The sequence below is a fragment of the Neofelis nebulosa genome, chromosome 6 (assembly GCF_028018385.1).
Source record: "Neofelis nebulosa isolate mNeoNeb1 chromosome 6, mNeoNeb1.pri, whole genome shotgun sequence".
In the NCBI taxonomy this organism is placed as follows: domain Eukaryota; kingdom Metazoa; phylum Chordata; class Mammalia; order Carnivora; family Felidae; genus Neofelis; species Neofelis nebulosa.
Window position 1 is genome coordinate 34,884,397 of NC_080787.1, and position 22,368 is coordinate 34,906,764.

The 22,368-nt window shown below is 38.6% G+C and overlaps 1 protein-coding gene and 1 pseudogene across 1 annotated transcript; both read right to left on the minus strand.

The window, feature by feature from the left end:
• Positions 1-588: 588 nt before the first annotated feature.
• On the minus strand, positions 589-1,161 carry LOC131513996 (peptidyl-prolyl cis-trans isomerase FKBP1A-like; annotated as a pseudogene).
• A 2,803-nt stretch (positions 1,162-3,964) lies between these two features.
• BTNL2 (butyrophilin like 2) lies at positions 3,965-21,640 on the minus strand. Its single transcript, XM_058733483.1, has 9 exons — positions 21,318-21,640; positions 17,668-17,751; positions 14,941-15,288; positions 13,003-13,284; positions 11,558-11,578; positions 7,847-8,194; positions 6,553-6,834; positions 5,767-5,862; positions 3,965-4,575 (listed from the first exon to the last, which is right to left on the minus strand). Exons 2-9 carry the CDS (start codon positions 17,744-17,746, stop codon positions 4,568-4,570), a joined length of 1,464 nt encoding a protein of 487 aa, XP_058589466.1. The 5' UTR covers positions 17,747-17,751; positions 21,318-21,640; the 3' UTR covers positions 3,965-4,567.
• Between the last annotated feature and the right edge of the window lie 728 nt (positions 21,641-22,368).

Consider the following 22,368-nt stretch of genomic DNA (forward strand, 5'->3'; position numbering starts at 1 on the left):
AGGCAAACCACAAGAGACTCTTGAATACGGATAACAAACTGAGAGTGGATGGGGGATGGGAGAGAGGGACAATGGGTGATGGGCATTGAGGAGACCACTTGTTGGGATGAGCACTGGGTGTTATATGTAAGCCAACTTGACAATAAATTATATTAAAAAAACCAAAACCAAACAAACAAACAAAAAGGCAGAGGGTTTAACGGGAGACTGGCATGGTATATTGGAGGCAAGGATCTCCCACTCCCCACTTTAGTTTTAGGTAGGACTTTTAATTTGACCCAAGGACATGTCTCAACTTGGAGAGCGGGCCCTCAATAACACCTCAAATCTGCTATGACTTAGCAGTGCAGCAGCAAGAATGTTTAATATATGACAGATAAAAATTTCATCCAAAATAATAAAATAAAGATTCTTGCATTCTCCCCCACCCAACCCACACCAATTCCTATTCTAAAGTTAACCCATTACCTGTGCTGTTAATACTTGACTAGTACTTACATGGAAACTTAGATCCAAAAGACTGAAACTGAACCTTCACCCCAAAAGCAAAAACTAAATAAAATGAGTAATGACATTTATGGCATATAGTTTAGTTCAACACATTTAGGGGAAGAAAGGGAAAGAGCAAAGAGCTGGGTGCCAGAACATATTCAGTCAGGGTCATGTTTATACAGAGTGTTGTGGAATGTCAGAAAAAGCTCCATATGATTCACATGTGCTTCTGGAGGCACTGGATCCCTCCATGACACATCTAAGAATGGGGAGGAGGCCCTGTCATTCCTGTCATTCCAGTTTCAGAAGCTCCATGCCAAAGAGGACAGTAGCATTTGGTGGGATGATGCCTGGGTTCCCAGTGGCACCACACTGTAGATGTAGTTTAGGGAGACAATTTTACTCTCTGACCCACACTTACCTGGGCAATCCTTTCTTCCCAACCTCGGATCACCTCCTACATGCCTAGCATAAATGTAAAGGGATTGTTTCTATCCTGGGAAGAATACAATTTCTTTCCATCTTCAAGTATCACTGGGTAGTGCACCACATACGTCTGACCATGCTTGGACAAGGTTCACCCACCTCCAGGGGAGATGGTCTCCTCCTGCACTCCCATGGCTGCAGCAGAGGCTGGGCAGACAGGCAGACCTACTGTGGACCTGGGGGGCAGCTCCCTGGCTCTGAAATGTTGTTTTCATTGTTGTGGTGGTGTTGTTAAGTAAGCTCTAATGAAGTCAGGACTCTGAGATTAAGAGTCATATGCTTCACCACTGAGCCAGCCAGGCGCCCCTATTCCTCCACTCATTTTAATGGGTTTTGTCCTTCTAAGCTTAGATCTTAAAGAACATAGGCTAGAGGTGGCAATGAAAGAAAATACGAAGGCTAATTTTCTGCTGGGATCACAGTTGTAGAAATGTGAGGGGTAGCACCCTCCATCATATCTTCATTTCTGCTATGAGTAAATCAACGAGCAATGAAGGATCTCCAAGTAGTCCATAGTTCCTGACAAAGTAGTGACCTTGAATTCACCATCTGATTCCATCAATTAATTATTTATTGCTGGACCACTCTGGCAATCCCATTCTGAATAGAGCCTAGAAAGGAATGATAAGACATTCAAAAAGCAAAGAGACACCTTACTAGAATAAAAAAATATCTTAGGGCAGGAATTAGCCTTACTAATCACTTTATCTCTACAGCTGACCGCAGTGCATTATACAGATAAAATATCTTATAAATATCCTATTTATGAATCTATTCCTCTAGTTCATAAATGTTTATTGATCAACTAATATATGTCACTTTTTGTGAGGACACACACACACACACACACACACACACAATCACTGCCCTAATGGAACTTAAAGTCTCTGGTTTCCTCCAGTCCTCTCCTTTAAATTGAGATCCATCCAATCTGTACATCTCTTCTGAGAGTCCCCATGCTTTTCATGACTATGACCAGCTACCTATGCATTAGGAGTGTCAGGGAACAGGATCCTTGATGGCCAATCCATCCAGCAGCCACAGTGATGGCTCAATGATTGGGGTGTTTTAGTCAAGCCACCAATCATTCTCCTTCTCCATGATTTTCCCAAGTGGCATTGGAACTGAGAAAATAAATTAATCCCCAATTTGGTGAGCTAAAGAAAAACAGGTTTCTTAATACATAGTGAAAGGATGTGACTGATAAAAAACACATTTTCTTGAGACCTTCCTAGGGAAAACCTATATGTTTATATATAGGGCTGGCACAAGTACATAAAACTAACAAGCAAAAAGACTGATCAGGAAGGAAGACAAAAAATAAATAAATAAAGGGATAGTTAACTTTCAGACTTTATTAGACAAAACATTTTAAATTATATGAAATCAAAATAGAGTAACATTAAAAATATTTTAAGGCAAAACTAACATATCTACTAATAAGTTTGTCTTCAAAATATAGAGTATATCAGGGTATATTAATGTACCAAAAATGGTAAGTCATTGGCCAAACCCTACAGAATGTACAACACAAAAAGTGAACCCTGATGTGAACCCTACCTATGAACTGTAGTTGGAAATAATGCATCAATATCAATTCATCTGTTGTAACAAATGTACTACACCAGTGCAAAGTATTAATAGTAGAGGAAATTGTGAGGAAAGAGAGGAGGGATATGAGAATGCTCTGAATTTTCCACTCAATTTTGTAGTAAAACTAAAACAGCTCTTAAAAAAATAAAATTTTTTAACAGAAAAAAGGAATGAAGCACTGGTACCTGCTACAACATGGATGAACCTTAAAAACACTATGCTAAGTAAAAAAAAAAAAAAAAAAAGCCAGACACTAAAAACAAAATCCATATATTTTACAATTCCATTTATATGAAATATCTAGTATAGGCAAATTCATAGGGACAGAAAGCAGATTAGTGAGATTAGTGGTTTCCAAAGGCTGGGGAGAGGAGAATACGGATAGTGACTGCTTAATCGTTATAGAGTTTTCTTCTGGAACAATATTCTGGAACTGGATGCTGAAGATGGCTGCACAAAATTATGAAGGCATAAATACCACTGAATTGTATACTTTAAAATGGCTAAAAGAATAAGTTTTGTGCTATGTGTATTTCACAACTGAAAAATTTAAAACTAAGTAAAATAAATGTGTAAATACCAGTGGGAGAATAATACATAGTTTCAAACATAAATGTATGACTTAAAAAAAAAAAACAGAGAAAAAAATACTATGAGCCAAAAGAGGCTCTCCAGGATGCAACAAATGAATGATTTTCGAAGGACAGTGATTACTGTGATGGTGTCATCCTAAAAAGCAGCAGAGTGCCATTAGTAGGTATTCTTCATTGTCACTTAAGAAGACTTTAAGACTTTTTCCAAGTCTTCCCTTTTCCAGAGTCTTTCCTCTTCCACATGTAGCTTCTCTTCTTTAATTCATTATGACTTTAAACAAATTTTGCTATGTGTTGCATTTATCACTTATGTACATTTATCTTGGAATTATAAATTTTAATTGTGCACTTTTTTTACTCTAAAAATAAAACTGATACCTTCATATACATGACACAATGAATTTTTCTCTTTTTTTCCTTTTATTGTTAAATAATTGACATATATCACTATATAAGAGTAAGGTCCACGGCATGATGATTCATTTTGTATATATTGTGGAAATGTTTACCACACTAGGTTTAGTTAACATCTATCATCTCATATAGATACAATGAAAAGAAATTAATTTTTTTCTTGAACTAGAATTTCTTTTACTTAAATTTTTTTTATTTGAGGAAAGTTGACACACAATGTTACATTAATTTCAGGTTTACGACATAGTGATTCAACAAGTCTGTATATTATGCTATGCTCATCATATGTCACCATACAATACTATTGTAATATTATTGACTGTATTTCCTATGGTGTACCTTTAATTTTTGTACTTATTCATTCCATAACTGGAAGCCTATGTCTCCCACTCCCCTTCACCCATTTTGCTCATACCCCTACCCCTTCTCTATGGTAACCATCAGTTTGTTCTCTGTTTTCATAGATCTGATTCTGCTTTTTGTTTATTTATTCATTTGTTTTGCTTTTGGATTCCACACATAAATTAAATCATATGGCATTTGTCTTGGACTAGAATTTCTGAAACATTTTTTCACTCCAAGTTCTCTATTAACTTTTTGAAAAAGTCTGGAACAGGAATTCCACATTTCATATGATATTCAAGATTATATCTCAGTGATCATATTTTCTCTTTCCATTTAGCTGTATTTTCTCTTACTCTTTTCAACAGTATTTTTCATTTACTTAGCCCCACTTGGAAAATTGTCACCTTCGTAAAGAAACATATCAAATAATAATTTTTTGCATTTCCTCCTGTAGGCCTAATTGCATTTCCCATTGGATTTTCTAAGAATCTTTGGTCATCACATATCAGGTTGTGATGAGTGGCAGGATATCAGACAGCTTGGGAGAGGATAGTTCTCTGAAGGATCAGTCTCCAGATCAGATTTGAAGCCAGACTGACATTAAAGCATCTTGATTTGGTAGCTTGACGATGGTGTGAAACCTTTCAAGCAGCTGGTAAAAGGAGAAGAGCTGGGACTTAGAATATAATCCTTGTTTCCAGAATCCAAGGTTGTTATTTCCCTTGGAGATGTTGCAAAATTTCATGGGTGCAGGAAAGATGTCAGGAGAACCCACATTAAAGGATCAAAGAATGAAAATGAAGAAGGAGTGTAGTTTCAGAGAAGAAAACTTGGGGAAAAGTGTAGATAGAGCACTTGTTGGTCATATTATAAAAGGAAAGGTATCCAGAGGCTCTTCAAGGTAGATTCTGACCCATCCTGGAGCCATGGAGAGGACGCTTGGAAGAAAGGTAATGGCCCCGTACTGGTTTCTATAGTGACTCATTGCCTGAACACATTCTCAGGTAACACAGGGATGACTCCCTTGCTACATTATCCTTGGCAACACCTGAGACCCATAATGTCTTGTCCCCAACCTCCACCTCACAGTATCACTTCCCTCACATGAGCCCCTCCTGGCTTGGCACATTGAGCAAGTTGTCAAATCTCCATAGGATGTATGGCTGCATGAGTGTTCAGGGGTCACATGCTTGTTCTCCTCAGAAAGTATCATTCTGGGTGAGCTCTATTTGGATCCAATGTCATGTTCATTATAGAGAAAGAAAATCCATTATGATAATAATCAATGTGGAGAGTATTTTAAAATATAAATTTCATTACATTAACATCCAAACAGGCAAACCAAAGTTACAGTGACATAAGAAATTTGAAGTGAAGAAACTTTGTAGGGCACAAAAAACAATCTCTATGTCAACACATAAGGGCCCTTTATCCACAGAACAAGAACCACCAATAAGTGAGTCACCATATTTTTAAAGATCTTAGTGAAATGTTCATGCCAACAGAACCTCAGTCAAGTCTCAGCTATCAGTCTTGAAAGCATAGATGACTATGCTACTTTTTTCATCCTCTCCTTAACTAGATCACTTGGGAATGTTCATAGTGGGATCCAATTATTGTCTTTTAATTCTTTTGCTACTTTTATCACTGTAAACTCTGATATCAGTCAACACCAATCCTCCATTACATGAATGTAAAACCATGGACCTTATGTTTCATTAATTACTGAATGTTCACTGAAAGCCTCCCCTATGCGGTTGCTGAAAAGAGAGGCTAGGGAAAGTGCACAGCAAGGTTCCCATTACAAAGTATGCTCCATACCATTTCTATTTACCTGACTTACCTTTTTTATAGCTCTTCCTCATGACCAGGCCTACAGCTGCAGCAAGAAGCAATCCACAAATAAACACTGTCTTCCATGAAAAAGTCATCATGGACTCTAAAATGGAAAACCCATAAGCTCATTAAGTCATGAACCTGGGAAAATTCAAAGATTGTTCTTTTTATCTGAACAACTCCTGGGCTAGAAAGGAGGATGAGAAGTGGGTCTCTCAAGGAGATAGCTGGTCAGTTCCTCCCTGCTCTGCAGAAGCTGAGGAGAGACCCAAAGTTTATGCTAGCTTTATTGTTTGCTCCTGTCAGAAATACACACACACACACACACACACACACACACACACACACATTTCTTTCCCTTCTCTTTTCCAATTATATCACCATCGCTGGAGTAATGAGGATAACAAAAGGATAAAATTATTTAATCCACAGGCATGAAGATGATGTTAAGGAAAACTAGTTTCTAATTCTGAAAACAACCCACAATAAAGAAAAAGAACACCAAGCGTGATATTGTTTTTACATCAGAAGAAAAGACTTTGTCCTTAGAGTAACAGTAGAGTCAATTCTTAAAAGTTAGTGTATACACAACAATATAACCTTAGGACTTTAGTCAAGGGATATCGATAGGATCTCCAGGTGTCCTGAAGACCAGTTTTGCAAGAGATAGTGGAGATTTTATCAGAGAGAATAAAATAAAAATTAAAATATGGTAGAGCAATAAAATAAGTGAGTCTGCATTTGTCTTCATATTTATTTTCCACAGTTGAGAGGAACACATGGAATCACCAACCTGAGAGAGAGTAAGTTGCCATTTTCTCCTCACCAAGAAGGGGGTTGCTAATGGAGCAGGTTACATTCACAATAAAGCTGTTTGTGACCAACAGAGATGTCTTCACATGGAAAAGCCCATGACTTCCTTGAGTCAGAACCTCTGAAAATGATGGTATTATCTTTGCTTCCATGTCCTTCCACTGCACATGGGGCTGTGGGAACCACCCTTCTGAACTGCACATCAACTCTATTTCTCCATCCTTCTGTCCTATTATGGTAATCAGCGGGGAAGAACCTAGACCTGGGGAATAAAGATCAAGGAACAAAACCTCAAGTATCTGCCAAGTGGTTATATGGCCAGTAACTTCACTGAGAGGAAAGAGCTTGGCAAGTCAAAGGTTTAGGAAGAGAACAGAGCTTATAGTGGAATTATATTCCACTGAGAGATGACATTGGCTGGAGTGGTTTATTGTTTTGTTTTTTATTTTTTGTCTTCCTAAATTCAATCCTCAGAGAGAGTCAGAGGAACAATAAATTTTAAATCCAATCTTTTCTGTATCTGTGAACAAAATAAGTTTGACAATGACACAAATCTCATGGACAGGATAAAAGAAAATGATTAAGAGAATATTCTTAAAGATCAAGATTTTAGAAATATGTGTGTCCAGTGGCAGAAAATGATGGAGTCCATTTAACTTCTCAACGTGTGCCCCTATGGATATGTCATGAATATGTTTATGAACGGAGACACAAAATCAATGAGAGAAACAAATCAATTATCTAAGATGTTGACCTGTGTCTTCAATGGCATTTGCTAACCTTGAAAAATCAATTCTAACTCACAATATAAGCAGTGGGAAATTATCATTCAGGGAGTGATTTTGTCTTTCCTCTTCCATCCTGCCAATTCTGTTGATACTTATTATTTTAACTGATATGTGGATCTAGTTTAATCTTCACACAGTTATACTTCCTAGTAACTACACATTTTCCAGAATTTTAATAACACTCTGTGAAATAATTAGTTTTGTGTAAAGTTATGGAGTAAAATTCTCCAATTTTAGTAAACATGTGGTCATTTTATGGAGATCTTGGTAAGTGCACAGATTTTATACCCAGAGAATTAAATCTGGTTCATTTGAGTTTGTGAACTTATAAGTATGTACTACAGTTCCTGTGCATCAGAGTGTTCAATATAAATTTGACAAATGAATGGTCATTCAGAAAATTTCAGGTACCAGGGAAATTTCCAGGAACTAGCATGTTAAAGCAGTAGGAACGGAGGTTGAAACCAAAACATCTGGAATCCTTACCTATTATCTTCAGATCCAAACTGGCCTCCTGGTAGACACCATCTTTTTCAAAACGGCACCGGTACTGCCCATTATCTGACGTTGTGGCGTTGTGTATCTGCAGGGTCAGTCTCCCCTCATTGATGGCATCACTCACCAAGGTTGTTCTCCCTCTATATTCTGTCATCTGCTCTTCAGTCACATGTTCCCCATCCGCATACACATAAACAGCAGGATAATGGTGTGATTGGAGCCACCTCACCTCCATGCTTTGTGCATTAGTCTTGGGGGACAGACAACAGGTTAATTGTATGTCTTCTCCCACTCTGACAAGGATGGGCTGGGAAGGTCCAATCACTTTTAAGGAAGCTATGAAATACAGCAGACAAAACACAATGAAAGAAACAAAATGAAACAAATAGTGCCATCAGTAAGAACATCTCTAGTGGTGTTTAGAACCCATGGGCATCCCAGGGAAGCTGTGAGCCACAAGGTCATCCTTTAGAGAGGGGGAAGTTTGGTGGAATCAGGATAGAGGCTGTCCCTGTCCAAGGTAGAACCATCCCATGATGTGTGTCAGTCTGAAAAAAAAAAAGAACTACTAATGGAACCCACACCTGCCCTTACTTATAATTTTATTCAGATTACACCCCAATAAAATAATTTTACAGTTAATACTTCTAGAATAAAATTAGTATTTTATCACTTCACATCTATATGACCTCTTTAAACTACTCAATCTGTGTATGCCTCAGTTTCTTAAACTGTAAAATAAGTATATCACTATCAAAATAATAAGATTGTTCTGGAGTTATACACAAAAATCTATATAAACCTCTTGGATGATCAAACAATGTGAGTGGAGACATGCAGACCGTGAGACTCAAGGGCACTGTAACCATTCTTTCTGGCTTGATAATGAGAAGGGATAAGGAGTGTCAGGTGGATTTTTAGTAATGAAATATCAAGAAACCTTCCCCTGGTTTGCTTTTTATAACACCTTATAAGGTGTTATATTTTAGTTCCCTGAGGTCCCACATATGTGGAGTTCTAAACACACATCAGGTTCAATGTCATCAGAATATTTTGAGAAGCATTATAAGATCAAGAATTGGGGAGGTTGTTAAAATACAAAACATAAAACAACAACAAATACACAAAAGAGTCCTAATCCTCTCATTGTGAAAATGGGAGATATTCTCTGGTGGCTTTCCTGGACCCAAGCTATGTTACACTTCCAGTTCATCAGGCTCTGAACATGCCAGTTTTGCTTTGTTCTAAATTGAGAGTCAACCTTTTCTATCAAGTGGTAAAAATGTTTTCACATAGGTTGTGATCATTTACAATAGAAATACAGGCATAAATTCATATATTGTCTGGATGGGAGTCGATGGCAAAAATGTCCTCATTATGTAATTAGCCAAAATCTGCCAGGTACTTCTTTAGAAAGGAAACTTTCTGTCAACACAATCCTAATTTTCAGATTATTCCTTTCTATTCTAGCTAAAATTTGACTCCCAGTTATTTCCAGCATTTTGTTTGCTTTATCCTTCAATTTTACCTAAAATAATATCTCCATTGCATACATATCTTTTAAAATCTTAAGGGAAAAGTAGGAGTCAGAAAAAATGAACTAGGGATTAGTCTGCTGCTCTTTCTCTATCCATGTATTTTACAGTAAATTGCTTAATAAAACAGACGATTTCCTTATCTCTATTACCCGTATGAGTAGGTGTATCATACATATATGAAACTCCTGTTTTTCCAATATCCAAGTAAAAAATAAAGTTTAAAGTGCAGGAAAAAAATCATGTAGTGCAATCTGTTAATAATTGATATTCTACTAGAATACAAGTTCCTTGTGAGAAGCTCTGCATAATTCCCTTTCTCTATATAGTTTTGTCCATATCCTTCCACACAATTTGTGATGACATATGTTGTTTTGTTTTATTTGGTGGTATTGTATGTATGTTACTGAAATGCCCTCTGAATATTCACTGAAAATTAAATATTCTCTGGAGAGTGCAGTTTACTGCATAATACACCAATTCCTTAAAACCTGATAATCCCATCATATGTCATGTAATCCTCTTTCAATCAGCATATTCAATTAAGTGAACTATATATATAGATATAGATATAGATATAGATATAGATATAGATATTATATAATATTAAGTTAATTGTATCATATCATATCCAGACTCTTAGGGCCTGACACTACATTAGAGATTAAATTCAACACGTTCATTCTGAAGATGAGGAAAATAGAGACCAATGATGATCACCAACCCTCAAAGCTCCTGAAGGTGCAGCCCTGTAATCCCCACCTGACAGGAAGCCAGGGGAGCTCCATATTTTCATCATGTTTTACTGTGGTCCCAGAAGGTCAGCTCAACTAGGAACAGCACAACATCAGATTGCATTTTGTGTGCTGGGTCTGCAATGGACATGTCAAATAGATTCAGATAACTTGGAGGAGTGACTCTTTACCTAAAGTCTTCCTGGGGGACAGAGAAGGACATATGTCAGCCTGCCCCAAACACTGGCTTGACTTTCTGATCTGTAACTAACAAGTTTTGTTGGTTAAGGTTTCTGACTGCTCATAAGCAGATACCACCCAGGCAGAAAGGGATCTAACTTAGAAGGTAAGACTCACAGGGGTGAAGTTCTCCTCAGATTGTGGCATTACCTTTGACCTTCCCAAGGCCCTTCCCTTTATCTTTATGGCTCCTAGGGTCGAAAGTGTCACACTAGACTCTGGCAGAGATTGAGGTGTGTTTGCCACCATGATTTTCCTCAAAAATTCCTACATGGACTGAAAAGTATGCTTAAGCTCATCTAATGTGCACGTAGGCGCGCGCACACACACACACACACACACACACACACACATTCCTGTAACTGGTGATTTGAGAGAGAGCAGGATATTGATGGAGAAAATAAGTGATACATATGCATCTGGGCAGGGAGCAGGCTGGTTATCATGGTTTGGGAGAAGACATCACAGAAAGGAAGAAGATGGTAGGAAGTAAAGGAAAAACTGAAAGAGACTCAAATATCAGTTGGTTACTTTTTAAACCATTTATCTTTATCTTAGGTACAGTAAAATAATAATACTGCAGTCCAACTACTAAGTAAAAAAAAGAAACAGAAAAACAGGAAATGATTGATTGACCCAGCACATTGTTCCAGCCTGATCTGGGAAAGTAATGGCTCCCATCCAATAGTGATGAGGCTCCCATCCACTGGGGTGAGAAGAAGGTGCAGAAACCATAGCAGGCCAGAGGGTTAAGGTGATGGGTAGTGACTTCCAGTTACCATGACACTGCCCCTTCACACTAAAATATTTTAAAAGGACCTCCAGAGCCCCACCACCTGTCCTATACCATTCCTTAGACACAATGGCACCACCCTTTCCTCCAGTCAAATAGAGCCGAGATTATGTCTGTGCCCCTTACGGGTGTCTATCTGAAGCTCACTGGGGTCCCTGTGAACACTTAAAGTCAAAGGTTACACTGTGCAATAGTGCCTGAAGGAGGCTGTGGAGGCCTGCATTTGGCTAGTCACCTTTGGTAGTAACTGAACTTGATACTTGGTAAAGTCGTGCCTCAGTTTCTCATCTGGATCATGAGCTGTCATGGTAGCTCCTGCTGGCTTTGTCCAGGGATTACCACTTTCCTTTGGGGAGGCAAAGTCTTTTCTACATTTGTGCATCCAATGTCTACTTACCTAGCTCATTCTGGAGTTTCTCTGTAAAAAGAATGAAAATAATATATTAAAGAATTTGATCTAAGGAAAGGAGAGAAACTATTAAAAGAAAAGAAAAAAAGAAAAGAAAAGGAAAAGAAAAGAAAAGAAAAAAGTTCTACTTTGAATTGAAAAGCTGAATTTATAAAAAAGAAATTAAATGCAGAAAAATATTCTTTCCCATAGATCATTTTGTGATCCAGCTGTGTTTCCTTTTTTTTTTGCACACACACAAAAAATTGTTTGTTTTTCCTGATATTTAACATATTGAAATTTAATATCTTATAAAAATAATACATATTCTTCTTATAAGTGCATGGAAAGTATAAAAATATATGGGCATACACAATTATTACCTCAAATTCCAAATCGACAGATTAAACATATATATAAAGCATTTATATATATAAAGCATGTAATATATATATTCAGCTCCTTTTAACATTCACATGTGGGGGCCCCTGGGTGGCTCAGTCGGTTAAGGGGCTGACTTCAGCTCAGGTTATGATCTCACAGTTTGTGGGTTCGAGGCCTACGTCAGGCTCTGTGCTGACAGCTCAGAGCCTGGAGCCTGCTTTGGATTCTGTGTCTCCCTCTCTCTCTGCCCCTCCCCTGCTCACACTCTGTCTCTCATTCTCAAAAATAAATAAACATTTTAAAAAAGACAAAAAAAATTCACATGTAATGTTTACTTTAAATTCTTTCACATATCCATTTATATGAGTAATAATAACTATATCCTAATATCTAAATATAAGAAAGTGTCCCAAAGTCTTAGTGCTGTTTTAAGTTATTTAAAAGCCATTATTCTTCACATGATTGTAAATGTTTATAGATAGATAGATACGTAAGTAGGTAGATAGGTATAATCTTCATCATTAATAGTCCATCATGAGGATTTTTCAACCATTAAAATCATTTGAAAATATCATTTTGCATCAATACTATAATTTATAATAACATAAGACACAACACTCCACTGTTGTATTGTGCCTTTTTTGCTGTTTTTGTTGCTATTTATAAATAAGGTTATAGATAAGATGCTATTATGTAAATAGTTGTCTCCATCTCTGATAATCATCACATGATAGGTTTCCAGAAGTAATTGGCACAATGTGGCATAGGAAAACATTTTAACTGAAAGAATATAGTTTTATTTTCTTTGTCACGTGATGCATACTTGTGAGTAAATAAATTAATTCAAAAAGAAAAGGTAGAACTTGAAAATAACTGGAATATCATTCACAATAGCTATTCAATCAAAGTATTCAATCAAAATTCCAACCATTAATAGTTTATACCTTTTAATACATATTATTAAATTTTAGATATTTTCCTTGATAAAAAGAATATTCAGTGCTAAGGAACAGTCCCTTGAACCTTTCTTGTTAATCTGAGCACATTAGTCCTAGAGGCAGAGCTCTGACCTGGAATGGAGATGACTGAGCTCTTCTCCTCATTGAGGATAGGGTTGTGGATGAAGCAGGACACGGTCTCCAAAGAGGCATTCCTCACCACAAGAGTGGCTTCCACATAGAACAGGCCGTTCTCATCTTGGATGGAATGCTCAGAGACAGACAGCAACTTCTTTCCTGTGGCATCTTCCCAATAGACCTGGGGCTCTGGGAACCAGCCTTTTGCAGTGCACACAAGCTGGACTCCACTTTCTATAGGTCCCTCCATGTGGATGTAAGGGGAAGATCCCACACCTGTGGAAGGAAGACACAGCCCTGAGGCCTGGAACCCGGGGTGGCACAAATCATAGAAACTGAGATCCCAGTGACATGGCTTATAGGGAGGGGGCAAGAGTTCATAGGTCTGGGGAGCAAGAAGTAGCCCAAAATCTTCTTCGCATTCAAACTGGAGTTCATATTCACTTTGTTCTCCAGTCTGGATGTATAAACTTTAGCATATGTATTTTTCTTCAGATCCAGACAGGAGGAGAATAGAGAAAGGGACATAACAACATTTTGCTTATGTCACTAGTACTGCCAGCAAAGAGGTGTTATAATTTATTCATTGAGCTTCCCAATGCCACAAACTCTGTCCGACATTTTAGATGATACCTTGACTCTGATTAATTAGAATGTTTAATATAAAGCCAGAAATCATCTACATGGGGACTATTCTTCACATTCTTTCTGTTGGTGATTGTGACCTTGGGGAGCAAGTAGATAACCTGCACATGTAGAATGGGATGCCCCATGAGGAGCTCTTGTTTCTAAATCTTCCTTCCAGTAAATGGGAAAATGTTTTTGAGAAATCCCAGTTATATGTAATCATGAAATTCTTTCTTTATCCAACATCACTCTCAAACCCAAACAAAGGGGTCCCCATAGATGATAATTCTGACTCTATCACTTGCTGGGGGAAAGAGACTCACTCCCTTCACCTAGAGCCCTAGGAAATGTGTGGCTTATTTTCAAAGGTTCCTGATAGTGAACAGCTGCCTCCCTCTCTTCACATCTCAGAAATACATATGCTCTTTCATCCATCTTCAATCACCTAGAACATAAAAATAATGATCGTAGTTGTAGGTATTAAGAAAAAACAGTGTTAGGGAACATTTTTAGTGTGAGTCAGAGATGGTAACATCTCCAGAGAACTATTTCCCTGAGAAGATAAGAGGATTTGCCTGATTTTCTCATTAGCATATGAGGGAGTTAATCCTGTCAGGGAACCATATGATTATTTACTTTTCAGATGCGTGTTTTTTTCCCCTAGCACAAATCGTTTGGTCAATCATCCCCTTTTTCTCAACTGTTTCTCACTTTGCTAATACAAGAGCATCACAGTGGGTATGTCCAAATGCATCTGGAAGTCCTCAATTCATTGAACACTAATATTTGGTAGTCTCCATAAAAGCACAAAGTTCTTAACCACTTTGTTCTCAGCACTAGTTTTCTAACTGGGGGGCATTCCACAATGAAACACAATTTTCACATTTAATTTACTGCATATTGGAGGTCGGGTAGAGAACAACCCATTCCATTGAGATATGACTGCTGGGCAATCAGCTAAACTCACTCACTCAGTGATTGACTTACCCTAACACATTGGCCTGATATACCACAAATCTGTGGCTCAGAAAAAACTGTTAATGACCAGATGTCACAGATTGCCATTCCATTGTCAAGAATAGTCAAAACTGTGTAAGTTAAATTTGAGAAGACTGCTTTAGGTGAGCTTGCTTTGAAAACTTCAGAACTATCTGCCTTCAAATGAAGGCATTCCTCTTCAAATGAAGAGGACTGGGCATTAGGAATTGCCTTGATGATTAGAAGGTAATTCTTCAACTGGCAATAAGCTTACCACAAGTTAATAAAGCTCTCCTTCCAAGACTCTGTCTTTTCCAAGATATTCACCTGCTACTTCAAGCAACAAGCTTGTTTCTTCATAATAGTTCTTCTCTTGGAAGCAGCACCAGTATTGCCCATTATCAGATGGTCGAATGTTGTTTATCTTCAGAGTCACACTTCCCTCAGGAACATCATCCTTTATCCACTCTACCCTTTCTCTGTACTCCTCCATTTGCATCTCGGTCACATCAGCTCCATCCCACTGTGCAAACACAACTGCGTTGGGATCTGAGCGGTACCATGTCATCTTTGTAGGCATCACGGCCCTCTTGGGAAGGATTTGACAGGTGAGTAGAGCATCTTCCCCAATCCTAGCCAGTATAGGATGTGCAGGACCAATCACTCTCCAGCTATCTACAAAACAGAGTGAAAAAGAGAAATTGGGAAATGTCAGTTGGAAGATTAATATGCTTGCTTTGGGATGTCCAACCTATCAAAATCGAGGCACCTGGAGAAGGAAGGGTTTTATTTTCAGTGTTTTAAAGAAATCTGGCATGATATTTGCACATTTTGCTGTTAAAAAGACAATTTTGTGTATTGAGGAGAACATGCAGTTGAAAAAAATTGAGTGTCAGTACTATATCTGTCACCAGTTGTGTGATTTTGGGGGCAAAGCCACTATATCCAGTGAGATTTGAGATTTGGAATCTCAAGTTCTTCTCCTTTAAGATACTAAAGCTACAATTTCTGGGTTGTTTTTATTCTCAAATAAGTTAATGTATAAATTGATTTTTCACATTGGGAACATTGTCAGTGATTTATTTTATATTTTATAGTAATTTATTTTATAGTTAGTGATTTTACTCTATACTGTTAGTGACTGCTTTCATAATCATTTTTCCTAAAATTTAGGTAATAAATTCATTCATTAGATTTTTCAGCTTTTCAGGATTGCTCTGGTCCTAGGTAAGGAACTGGGATTATTTTTTAACTTTAAACAATTTTTGGTCTGGAGTAGGCAAGATTCCAGTTACTGGAGCTATGTATGTACAATTCAGTTTTTTCAAGGGCATTTTGTGGTAGAGTAAGGGCAGTGTTTTGTCTAGAGAGTCTGAGCCTTTTAATCAAATTTTGAGTCATGCTTGACCTCTTTGTTGTTATCTACAAATTGAAGAGATATTTAATAATTCTATTTGTTATTAAGTTTAATAATCTCATAAGTCATGTTATTATATTCTTTCTTATCCTAAAATGCTCTGGGGCCATTTTCACTTTCTCTGCCACATCCAATCATCTTAAAAAGGAACTTCAACTTCCTCACTTGCTGATCAATATCACGTCAAAAATCACTATAGAACTGAATGGAGATGTGCTTGTGTTCTTCATTTATGGAATCCAAATATGAAGCTAGATCTGAACTCATTCCATCTAGTTGACATCTTTTACAGGTTAAGAAATTGCATTACACAGAGGGCAGGGCATCCCCACATCACATCACATAGTTTCTGGCAGCAATCAGTCTGGTGCCTGTGCCTTCTGGTGCCCTGTTTAATATGTTTTCCACTTCTGCATGCTGCATTTTCCTTGGGCCTCTGACATTTCCCTCTGACACCTAATTTTCATAATCTTTTTTAAAGATACAATTCAGCTACTGAGATTTCCAAATCCATTTCTTGGAAATCTCTTCTATTTCTTGTTTTCAAGTATTTTCATGCTGTTTAATTTATGCTAAGAAGCAGTCGATTGTCTTGTCTCCAAAGTGCTGTCTTGCATGGAAGCAGGAAGGTGGAAGAATATCTTAATGCGCTCCTGGTAGTATTTTATGTGAAGCCTCATTTATTTTATTTTTATTTTTTATTTTTTTTTAGCTTTTTAATTGTCATTATTTTATTTATTTATTTTTTTATTTTTTCAATGTATGAAATTTATTGTCAAATTGGTTTCCATACAACACCCAGTGCTCATCCCAAAAGGTGCCCTCCTCAATACCCATCACCCACCCTCCCCTCCCTCCCACCCCCCATCAACCCTCAATTTGTTCTCAGTTTTTAAGAGTCTCTTATGCTTTGGCTCTCTCCCACTCTAACCTCTTTTTTTTTTTCCTTCCCCTCCTCCATGGGTTTCTGTTAAGTTTCTCAGGATCCACATAAGAGTGAAAACATATGGTATCTGTCTTTCTCTGTATGGCTTATTTCACTTAGCATCGCACTCTCCAGTTCCATCCACGTTGCTACAAACGGCCATATTTCGTTCTTTCTCATTGCCATGTAGTACTCCATTGTGTATATAAACCACAATTTCTTTATCCATTCATCAGTTGATGGACATTTAGGCTCTTTCCATAATTTGGCTATTGTTGAGAGTGCTGCTATAAACATTGGGGTACAAGTGCCCCTATGCATCAGTACTCCTGTATCCCTTGGGTAAATTCCTAGCAGTGCTATTGCTGGGTCATAGGGTAGGTCTATTTTTAATTTTCTGAGGAACATCCACACTGCTTTCCAGAGTTATGTGAAGCCTCATTTAATCCTAAAGTCTGTCCTAGCCTATAAGACACAGATATATTGTTATTCTTATCATAGAGACAAGGAAACTAAGGGAGAAGGTACTCAAGTAACTTCCCAAAGATAGCACAGCTGGAAGTTGAGGACCCTTTTTGGAACATAGATGCTTTGGTTCCTGGATCCCCAGTCCTAATATTGTCCTAGCCCTTTTGACTTGGAACTCTGCATGTTGACTGTATCGCTGGGACATTTGGGCATACAGTAAAAGGAACAAGGGCATTCATCGTACCTGGCTGCCTCATGGTGAACAGTACGAAGAAGAAAGAGGCAACCACACCAGATAGACTGTATCCTGGAAAATCCACCATTCTCCCTGGAGCAAACACAGGAGAAAAATATGAGTACACTGTCATGGAGCAAACTCACTCTGTGGGTTCCAATAATTACACAGTCACAACAAGGAATCAACATCAACCCCTCCACAATCAAACAAGGAAACGGACTTGACACCATTTCTCTGCAGTTACCGTTCATTTCTGACCCCTTACGTCAGGTGAGGTACTTCAATCAATTTTTTAGGCCTGAGGGAAGATTTCTGATTGAAATGAAAAGCCCTCCTGAGCTAAAGGGACAATAATATTTCCATGTTTTAAAAAATCTCCTAAGGTCCATTTATTCTGAGCATGTAGAAATTTTTTTTTAATTTTAATTTTAATTTTTTAAAATTTACATACAAATTAGTTAGCATATAGTGAAGCAATGATTTCAGGAGTAGATTCCTTAATGCCCCTTACCCATTTAGTCCATCTGCCCTCCCACCACCCCTCCAGCAACCCTCTCTTCTCCATATTTATGAGTCTTTTATGTTTTGTCCCCCTCCCTGTTTTTATATTATTTTTGTTTCCCTTCCCTTATGTTCACCTGTTTTGTCTCTTAAAGTCCTCATATGAGTGAAGTTATATGATTTTTGTCTTTCTGTGACTGACTAATTTCACTTAGCATAATACCCTCCAGTTCCATCCACGTAGTTTCAAATGGCAAGATTTCATTCTTTTTGATTGCCAAGTAATACTCCACTGTATATATATACCACATCTTCTTTATCCATTCATCCATCGATGGACATTTGGGCTCCGCATCCTCACTCTGCAGCCAGGAAGCCATTGCTAGTGTCTTGGGAGAACCCAGGGGCAGGACACGCTTTGGAAAATGAAGGACAGAGTGGTGGAAATAGGGCTACAGAAGGAGACTGCCAAGGAAACCACCCTAAATGGCCTTTCAGTGTCATCTTGAAATACACAGGAATAAGTATAAGAAATAGCGCAACTGCAGAGGTTGGCGAACCCAACATGCCCATTGTACCAGCATTATAAAAATACTTCCACCAACTAAAAAGCTTTAAAATTACTAGGACAAAAATAGAAGGCTAGCTTTAGTTCTGAAAACTGAAAAATTCAGAGTGAAAGCAGCATAAGACTCATTCCATCTGACACATCAAATATCTTATTGCTTCACACCAAACTGGAAGAACCTGCTTAGGAGCGACAATAAACTAGTTATTGCTTCTCTTTCCCCGGAAACTAATGCCAGTTACGATTCTACAGGGCAGGGAAAGCAACATTCACTCAAATAGAGATTATAAACCAAGTGTTTCCGGAGATGATTTATACTTTATTATGACTGTTCGTTGTTTAAAATGATGCACACTTTCATCTAAAACATCTTTAGGGAGGGGGTGCCTGGCTGGCTCAGTCAGTAAAGTGTCAGACTCTGGCCCAGAACATGCTCTTCGGGCTTGTGACTTCAAGCCCCGCTGTGGGCTCTGTGCTGACAACTCAGAGCCTGGAGCCTGCTTCAAATTCTGTGTCTCTGTCTCTCTCTTTCTCTCTTTCTCTCTCTCTGCCCCTCCCCTGATCGCAGTCTGTCTCTATCTCTCTCAAAAAGAAATAAACATTAAAAAAATGTAAATACCTTTAGGGAAACTGATACAAGCCTAGTCACAACATGAATATCTAAAAGAGCACTCAAGTATCAATATGAAAATGGGGCCAGGTGTTAGAAGACTGCATAGACCATCTGTTGCTCGCTGCTTGAAACATTGTCAGTCACTTCCCCTCCGAATGAAGGAGATTGCCGATGCCCCCTCTTGTGAAAAGCAGATACATTTTGTTTCGCCAAGAACGAGCAAATGAAGCCTGTCAAGTTCATGCTAAGCACCATGGCTCAGTCATGTGAACTAAGAAGGACCCGCACTTGCTACAAATCAGTTTGTGGATTTGTGTTCCTTTAGGCCTTTCACGTTAAAGCAGGGGGGAAACCTACAAATGCAACTAGAAAAAAACTGCCCAAATTAATGAAGCTTTCAAAAAAATTTTAACGTTTATTTATTTTTGAGAGAGAGGGAGAGACAGACCGTGAGTGGGGGAGGGGTAGAGAGAGAGGGAGACACAATCCCCAGCAGGGTCCAGACTCCCAGCTGTCAGCACAGAGCCCAACGCAGGTCTGGAAATCACCAACCATGAGATCCTGACTGGAGCTAAAGTCAGATGCTTAACTGACTGAGACACCCTGATGCCCCTGAGACTTTTGAAGAGAATGGTGAAAATGTGTCTTAACCTTCACTGGTGCTCAGAGAGAAATTCATGAGCGAGTATGAATGGAGAGAATGACTGCCTTAGGCCAGGGTTCTGAATGGGAAAGGTAACAATCTTGCCCTTAGAGAGTCTTTGGCAATGTCTGCAGAAATTTTTGGTGGTCACAACTGGGGGAAGGGGGCACCCGATGAGCTGCTAAACATCATACAATTCACAGGAAAGAATTATCCAACTTAAAATGTCAACAGTGCCGAGGGAAAACACTGTCATGGACCATCTGCTGTCAGTGTGCGGAAAATCTCTGGCAGATTTTTTGTATATAAATACATGGACTTACATTGCAAACTTTAAATGAAAACATTTTTATTACAAGTTTTTTACATCTCAATTTTACCATTTGAACATAGGCCAGGAAGCTTTTGAAATTGCCATTGCTACTAAATATGGTAAACTTTGGTATTCCCAAGAGATGTGGTCTAATTTGTGTATGTATCATCGAATTCTTAAAAGCCTATGTTTCATTTAATTTTCTGGATAAAGTATAAGTATTAAGCTGCAATGATAAATGAGTGATAAGTGGCAGTTTGTGTTGACGAATTTGGTGAGTAACAAGTCCGAATTCTGAGACCTATGTGTGCACTGTTAAAATTCACACCAAAGAAAATGACAAATTACTATATATTTGGGTCATTAGAGGTTTTTTTTGTTTTGGTTTGGTTTTTTCAGTAAAAGACATCAAATGTTAAATTCGCAAAATGCCAAGTAATTACAGTAATTAACTAGTGAGAATAAATTTATTCAGCCCACAAAGTTTGAAGTTTATATATCTATATAAGTTTTAAAAATAGATATAACTGATGATATGTTACACATTTTTATAGAGGGAAAGCAAGGTAAAATAAGAATTCTAGGAGACAAAGTGACTTTGTGTTTACTTCTATGACCTTGAGAATCTCACTCTATTTTCTTGAACTTCTCCATTCTCTCATCTCTGATGGAGATACTCATTCCTAACATTTGTTCAGCTGTATCATCGCCATGACAGACAAGTGAGGCCCAGAGACACAAGCACAACATCACGCACAAGTTAATAACGTGATCCTGCTGTTCTGAGTTTAATCTAGTGCCCTCACCCGGCCTGCGGCACAGCAGTATCACATAAACTACAGCAGGACTTTGAAAAGCACGGAGTTGGGTATGAGTGTCAGATGCAAGTGAAAGGTATTAGGGCAAGCGGCAGAATTTCGCTGTGGGCGCTGACTGTCCACATATCCCATTTCCTCATCTTAGTCGACTTCCCCAACTTCCCTGGCCATCCTGGCCAGGGACGCAGCAAGCCACTCACGTGTCTCTTTTCTCCTTCAGGGTGAGGCTGGGGGCTGCTGGGTCTTCTCAGTTGGTCTCAGGTGTACCCTTCATCCACGTGCAGGTGTCCAAAGGCAGGTCAGGGTCCTGGGGTGCTGACCGAGGGAGAACTGAGGGACAGCCAGACGGCATGGAGGTGGCCCCGGGTACCCCTGGCTTAGGGTGAAGGGGGATTTGTGCCACTTCACCCAAGCTCAAGGGACAGCCGGGTCCTGGAGGCCCACCCTGAAAATGGATTGCAATCAGAATAGCATTTTCACCTCCTACCAGCTGAAATCCCCGGAAAAGTGAAACTCAGACGAGTGGACTTTGACTGGGTTTAGTTGCAGCCAAAACTGTGACATTAGCACTCCACCAACCCCTGAAAGCCATGGCACTACTACTGGGCCCCATTTGACACACTAAGTGTGCGCTGTCTCTGGCAGGTCCTCACACAGCCCCTGGCACTGGTGGTCTGTCCTCACCCTTCTTTCCACCTCCCGTATATCAGGGGTCTCCCTCCCCCCCCCCCCCCCCTTAGTGTCAGGTTTGCACCTGAATGCAGTTTGCTAGGGCTTAGAGTTAGAAGAAAGACTGAATAGCAAATGTCCCATCCTTCCTTTTCCTGGGGAGAAAACAGAGGCCAGAAAGGGATTACCCTCCCCAGCTTCACAGCACCCAGCCAAGGTCTCATATGTGCAAGTTTACTGCTCTTTTCATCTTGGTTCTTTGTCCCTTTTTGCTGAGTCAGATATTGACTCTCAGATACTAAGGAAATTTAATAAGCTTCTCAACCAAATGCGTGGACACAAAAATTATAACAATAAAGGCCAGAAGCACATTTTTTTTTGGGGGGGTGTGTATTCTTGTTTAGGTTAGATTTTCCTTTAAATTCTCCTAAGTCAGTTTTTTAATCAAAGTACAAGTCCCCCTGGGGTTCTGCAGAGACATTCTCAGGGATTCAGGAATTCTCCAGAATAATTTAAAATTTAATTTTAGATGTTCATTTCAGTATAAAATATAAGCATTTCTGATATTATGATATAACAAGA

Bases quoted from the DNA above. Each gene is read 5' to 3' on its own strand.
- BTNL2 (XM_058733483.1), bottom strand. From the start codon at position 17,746: ATGGTGGATTTTCCAGGATACAGTCTATCTGGTGTGGTTGCCTCTTTC. The intron at 15,289-17,667 runs GTACGATGAATG...TCTGTTTTGTAG, and splicing joins GTTCACCATGAGGCAGCCAG to ATAGCTGGAGAGTGATTGGT. The intron at 13,285-14,940 runs GTGAATATCTTG...TTCCTTCCACAG, and splicing joins CTTGTTGCTTGAAGTAGCAG to GTGTGGGATCTTCCCCTTAC.